This window comes from Euphorbia lathyris, chromosome 2, assembly GCF_963576675.1.
Source record: "Euphorbia lathyris chromosome 2, ddEupLath1.1, whole genome shotgun sequence".
Taxonomy (NCBI): domain Eukaryota; kingdom Viridiplantae; phylum Streptophyta; class Magnoliopsida; order Malpighiales; family Euphorbiaceae; genus Euphorbia; species Euphorbia lathyris.
Genome location: NC_088911.1, coordinates 130,475,283 through 130,482,422, shown reverse-complemented (window position 1 = coordinate 130,482,422; position 7,140 = coordinate 130,475,283). Strand labels below are relative to the sequence as shown.

Below are 7,140 nucleotides of genomic sequence, written 5' to 3'. Positions count from 1 at the left end.
AACAAAACTTTTAAACTCAGGATGAGACTCCCAAGCAACAAGGTACCTAAAAGGTCTATTCTCTTTAAGCCGGTTACATTTAACCAGCTTAACGAGGATAGGACAGTGGTCAGAATGGCGGAAAGGGAGGTTAAGTACGTTTACCTCGGGAAAGCTATAAATCGCAGCAACATTTGCGTAAACTTTGTCCAACCGAACAAACACGCTATTCCTTTTTCAAGTAAACTTGTGACCAGCGGCTCCCAGGTCAGAAAGCCCGTATAAATCCATATTCTGCTTATGATTAAGGCACCGGTTCACATAATGATTACCTCCCCCTTTCTGATCACTCATAAGGGCAATATCATTAAAGTCCCCAGCCACCATCCAAGCATCCACCATGCTTATACTTATAGAATACAGGATCTCCCACAGCCTTTTTCGATTAGTCAAAACAGGATCGGCATAAACAAAGGTGACAAAGAAAGGTTTGTTACCAGGGTAACAAACCTTACTATGAATGAATTGTTTATCCATACTGATAATATCAATATTAACACGACCTGGCTTCCAAAAAAGCCAAATCCCCCCTGCCCGACCAGTAGCCTCCGATCTGACACAACTCCAATTCTTAAACTTTCTAACCACCTCATCAGCTATGGAACCACTAACCTTAGTTTCCAGAAGAGCAAAACAAGAGGGATTAAATTGTTTAATAAGATCTTTAACATGGATGCGGGTAGCCTTGCTAGTCGCACCTCTAACATTCCAAACAAAAAAGTCCATCAGAAAGGAAGACTACTGACACAGGCCCACACCCTAGATCGTGTATTTATTCGGGGCTCCTGAGAGCCTTAAAGAAGTACCAGAAGGCCCCCTCTTCTCCCAAGACTCCAAAGAACTATGGTTCTTTTTAGGGATAGCCTTAGGTTTCTTCATATTCAACTTATTAACTCCTATAGACTTTCCAATTGGGGCATCAACAAGAATTTTCAAATTACTAACCTCATTAGTCAACACTTTTCCTGTTGAGCCAGAGCTTTGGGAGCTCCCCTTGGCAACAGCTTTGGAGTCGAAAAAAGGATTAATAGAGTCACCAATGATGGTAGGTGGCTCAGCTGATTTCAGGCCTGGCATACTTAGCTCCATATGCTCATTAGAAAGATCTGAATCCTGACCCTCCTCAACAGTCAGGACGCCGAACCTTGACCCTGAACCGGATGCTGAATCAATACCAGCACCAGTCTTGATATCAGGGGGCCTGACCTTGATCTCGGGAGCAATTTGGAGAGAAGTCATCTCCTTACTGATATCTGGATATTGATTCCGAGCAACATTAGCTCGTGGCTTCCTTCTGACCGACCTTTTGGCCAGCATCCATGGGCCAAAATTCCTCCCTTCACCTTGACTCTTCTTAGCTCTATTTATGTTAGGCACCACCACCTGCTCAACCACCTTCCTTCTTTTAGGACATCCATCATAAGTATGGCCAAACATGTCACACTCATAGCAGATATTGTGAATCCCTTCATATTCAATATAAAAGACCTTATTCTGAACGCTGAATTTAGACAGAAGAGGCTTAGCAATAATAATTTAGTTTTTAATCACTTAAATTTATCCTAAATTAAATTTAATTAATAACTATATCCGATTTTTGTATATACTATGACTCATGCGAAATCTAGTTTAAGTAATTTGAGATCCTTAACCACTCAAATCAAATCGATCTTAATTGGTGAATTAATAACTTTTTAATCCTAATGAAAATGACATATATTATCAAATGGATAATATTAGCTTACATTTTTTTTTTCAATTTCAATTTATCATATTAATTATTTTAAGGTTGATAAAAATTAACTTAAGATTACTAGAGGGCGGAGGACCCCACAAAATTAAGGATGTAAAATTTGGAAAATTCCAATGTCAACCAAATATAAAATAAAATGCTTCAATCTACATCAGCTGTAGGCCACTTTTCTTTTTTTTTCTTTTTTTCTTTTTTTATGCTAAAAAATAAAAATTATAGTAGCCATTTTTATATAGAATATTCTGACTATTCTACACCATCAAAAGTAATATGGCTTTTCTAATATACAATAATTAATTCCCGATTACAAGTGTAAAGCATGATAATAAATTAGTAAAACAAAATTTTATTAGATAAATTAAGGAATAAATTATAAAAATACATCTAACGTTTACAATCAGAAGCAATTTTATTCCTAATTTCTAAAATGGAGTAATTTTATCTGTAATGTTGACAACTAAGAGCAATTTAACCCCTAATGTTGGCAAATTGGATCAATTTTAGATATTATTATAAAATACAGATATTTTGTCCCTTATTTTATATTAATTGTATATGAGTTGGTTCTAAACAAAATTTATATTTTTTTATAATTTAATAATAGAATTGGAAATTAATATTTATAAATTCGGTGAAATATTTGAATTTTTTAATCTAACTCATACAAAAGACAATATATTTTTTATTTTTTTAATTGTTTTCACGCCTAATCATATATTTGTGATCTGTTACTAATTAGTGATAAAATAATGTGATGTAAAGTGTAGTAGATTACAAGATTCATGATCGAAAGACAGTTTGATAAATTATTTTCAAATTGACCAAACTTGTCAATGGTAGAGGTAACGTTTATGATAAAATTGCACCAGTTTAAATATTATTGATAAAATTATTCCTCACTATAAACATTAGGATATTTTTGCACCTTATCCTATAAATTAAACTCTCTCACATCAATAACCTTTTTTTTTATAGCAACATCAACAATTTATTGATCAATAGTTTCAAGTGGTTTAAATTAAAAAAAAATTAATATATACAATACATTTTAATTAAAGAAAAACCTCTTCAAATATGTTTGAATTGTGTAGATAATATACATATAAGCATTTAATAAGGATGTGAGATTTCTGGATGGATTATCCTATCTGCTGCCTTCTTGGATCGGGATGGGTCCTCATAAACACTATTACGATCAAATTAATAAGAAGTTGATAGATAATACAAGTGAAAAATCAGAGTTCTAGAGAGAGATTGAGTCTGAATCCTTTACTAGTGAATCAGTCTATTTATAGATATCGAGTTATAGGGTCAACTCAGTGAATTGTCCTTTATGCTACTGTGGATTCGATCAGGTGGGCCTAAGTGTTGTTAGGCTGACTATATTGGTGGATGAGTTGTAGCCCATATTCCTTATCAATTAGTCCCCCCAGCATCGATTGGAAGGTGACCGAACCATTGAATGTGAGAGGTGGGGGAAGCTGGTGATTGAAAAATGAGCCTTTTCGATCACATGCACTGTCACTTGTTGCCACTTGTGATGAAGGTATCCTTTCCCTAAGCCCGAGCCCGGAACTACGAGGCGGAACACGAAAGAATCCATCTAAGGAGGGCGAAAGCCAAGACAAACCAGAGAGCACGTGGGGCATGCCTAACAAGACGCAAGGCGTGGCGAGTCCCATTTTCGAAGGAGTGCCAAGGAACTCAGGGACGCGGGGCATTCCCACTAGTACGCGGGGTGCAGGTGGCAGCTTCGAGCGAGAATCAGCTCAGGAGGTTAAGAACGCGGGGCGTACGCCTAGGACGCCACGCGTAGAGTCCAACCCATAGAGCCACCAAGTTCAGGAGCTCAACTACGCGGGGCGTAGTCCCGAAGACGCCACGCGTAAGGAGCCTCATCGAGCGTCCCCAAGCCTAGAGACTCAAACACGCGGGGCGTGACTCTTGGGGCGCGGGGCGTACTCTACTGGAATAATACTTCTCCTCCAAGTTCTTACCAAGAGGGGACCATTGTTGTTGGTGTTATTTACTGTTTTTCCACCAACCCCTTATTACTAAACTACCATAGACTCTTTCATTTCCCATCCTACCCTTACTCACATGTTTTGCCCAAAACCCTATTCATGGGTTCTTAGTCTTTTCTCTTCTTATTTGGGAGAGTATTTGAACTCTCTTCTTTGTAATGTTTCACAACTTTGAATGAATTAAAACTAAAAGCCTCCATTGGAGCTTGGATTATCAATCATTGGGTTTACTCAACCTTATAGTTTGAGCTAGAGAAGTTTGTATTCTTTGTTGGTATACGATTAAAACTTTCAGTCGATTTCAATCTACATCAACTTGTCTGGGACTGTAGAGAGCATGCTCTGATGTAGAGCATGCATCACCAAAGAGGCCATGAGTGGCAGCTGTGTGAGAGAGACACGTGGTGGCCTGACTGAGTGCGTCGTTTGGGTTCTTGTGACCTTTAGTATGCCCGTCAATGGCCTATAAAAGGAAACGTTCATTCTTCAACAATTTTTTCCATTGTTGCATTTATCTTGGAGTGAAAAAATAGAGATGACAAAAACTTGCTTCCTGTGCTGTGATCGCAGTGATGGTGGTAGGTAATAATTTTGACTACGTTTGCTGTCTAGAGAGGACATTGTTGAAGAGATAGAGGTCAATGTGCTTCTCCTCTTCTGCTACTTAAGAGATGTCCTGGTTTTCTATGTTTAGGCTTCTTTCAGGTAGCTAAGGGATGTCACCTCTTAAAGTGTAGGGATGTTATTGGCACCATTTTATATAGTGTTTTAAGCATAGTTTTAGCCCTATTTACATGCTTCTATTGCCCATATGCCCTAGTTTATATTGTCTTCTCTCCATTATTTGTTTGATGTGTGCTTTGAGGTGTTTCATGAACAATCGAGGAAGAAACAGAATGAAATGAAGCAAAACAAGGCTTGAAGGAGAAACTTTACTTGGCTAGTAGAACCTACTTCTCGATGAGTATGAGTTGCTACTCGGCGAGTAATATATTACTCGCCCAGACCAGACACTTTGCAAAGCTCAATCAAACTAGAGAATGAAAGTCAACCTTCAACCTGCGTGAAAGAGACATGTTACTCGTTGAGTAAGAGGACTCCTACTCGGTCGGTGGAAAAGGATCTACAGGCGAAGCAATCGTAGGTAGACATGCATGGAATACAACGTTAGGCAAAGATCTTTGTAGAAGAAATAGTGAAAGAACCATGTTCAAACTACGATAAACTCAAACTAAACAAAGATACGGAAAGAAATTAAATAAATCTTACATCAGTTGACCAACGATTCGATGCTATAGGTGTGAAGAACAATTCCCTAAATTATTGCTTTCCAAACCAGCAAAGCGAACGACCGATGCCTTCACGAAATTTGATGGGTAGCGATGAGGAACTGATGATAAAGAAAACTCAATAAATGGAGGATGAGAGCAAAGGAAACACGATAGGAAAAATGGTGGAGAATAGAAAAACACTTAAAATGAGAGAGAAACCGTGGAATAGCAATGGACGGGAACTGTGAGGTAATTCTGTCGATAGAAACCCTAAAATGTAATAGGGAGGAGAAAACTCTAAAATGTCTGAAATGACCCTTAAAAGCTTGGTAAAAAGACATATCAAGACTGTAGAAGTTATAAGAAATAAGAGAAATGAAAGGTGTGATTGAGAATATCTGACACATTCAATCTTTAATCATATATGGATGATTTTTTTTAATATAAACATTGTAATAATTTAAATTAAAATAAGAATAAGAAATAATTTATTTAATAAATGATGAAACTGAATACCGAATCGAACTGAAATACTCAGTTCAATTTGTTAATATCATTCGGTTTGATTCGGTTTTAAACACAAAAAGAGCAAAATAAATATAAAAAATCATCAAAATGAATAAAACTGAATTGTAACTATTATTATTTATTAAACATAAGGTCAATATCCAAACTGAAGTGTAGCTCTAAATGATGTTCCGTGACATAATTCATTAATGATATTCCTTTATTCTTCTTTAAAAAAAAAAAGGTCAATATCCAAAAAGAAAAATAAAAAGAAAACTCCAGATTCTAAAAGTTAAAATTCCACAATTATTATCCACCAATCACCACCCAACACGTCAACACGTCGATTAGTACAACAAACAAAAAAACTAATAAAAAAATGTGACGTAAATCAAAATCCACCGTCAAACCCACCATCGGACACCATATCTCCGATCAACATCCCACCAATAGCTCCGCCGAGCAATCCAGCTCCCAATCCCATCCCAAAATTGTTCTTCTTCTGCGCCTGCTGCTGCTGCTGAACCGGCGGATATCCTGGTTGACCCTGACCGTACCCGTAACCCGGAGGTGGTGGATATCCATAACCAGGTGGCGGCGGCGGAGGATATACAGCATAACCCGGCGGCGGCGGGTAACCATAACCTGGCGGCTGCTGCGGCGGAGGCGGGGGATAATATCCGGGAACAGCACCATAAGGTGAAGCTGTACTAGGACCAACTAGAGGAAGAGGCGGAGGAGGAGCTGCTGGATACGCGGTGATGATCGGCATCGGCTCTTCCACCTTAGAAACACTCTCCGATAACACAACTTTATCGCTAAATTTAAAAGAAAAATTCAATTCACCTTTAGGTTTTCCAGAAGGTTTCCTGACTTGAAAACTAACGAACTGCATAGATTTCCCGTCTCCGATAGAATCCAATAGTTCCATGATCGGAACGTTGACTTCTCCGATATCCTTGTCGCCTAACGCGCGATCGCACCGGAGCTGGAAGACGAGATTGAGGCGATTCTGCTGCGCTAGAGGTTCACTGATGGTGAATTTGGCAGGGAAGTTCCAGGTCGGATTGGTGCCGCCGCCGTGGGCGATCGGGGTTTTAGTCTTTTGATTAGGTTGCTGAGGATCGCCGCCGGAGATTGAAACGACGACGTAGACATCCATCTTGGAGAAGAGATTGACATCGTTGAGATCTTTAGCGGAGATGAGATTGATTTCTAGAGTCCGTTGCTCCATTTTTGGGGAAACTCGAGTTGAGTTTTGAGACTAATTTTTTAATTTTTTGTGCGTAATTAAAATAAAGCTCGAGTGGTAAGAAAATAAATAAATTAATTAATTAAATCTCAAGTGTTTATTTATATATTAAGAAAAAATAAAGTCAATTTATTCATGTTGGTTGAATATTTGGTATCTGAAAAAGGAAAAATAAAAAATAAAAAGGTTTGAAATTGCACCTGAAAATGTAATGTATTCCTAATTTTTGTTAAACTAAAAGTCTATTTAGTTTGGTTTTCTTAGCTAAATAAAAATAAATTAATTTTGGTATTT

The 7,140-nt window shown here is 37.8% G+C and overlaps 1 protein-coding gene across 1 annotated transcript; it reads right to left on the bottom strand.

Annotated features, from left to right (window-relative positions):
• Nucleotides 1-5,707: 5,707 nt before the first annotated feature.
• On the bottom strand, nucleotides 5,708-6,914 carry LOC136219950 (protein SRC2). Its single transcript, XM_066007563.1, has one exon. It carries the CDS (start codon nucleotides 6,826-6,828, stop codon nucleotides 5,986-5,988), a length of 843 nt encoding a protein of 280 aa, XP_065863635.1. The 5' UTR covers nucleotides 6,829-6,914; the 3' UTR covers nucleotides 5,708-5,985.
• Between the last annotated feature and the right edge of the window lie 226 nt (nucleotides 6,915-7,140).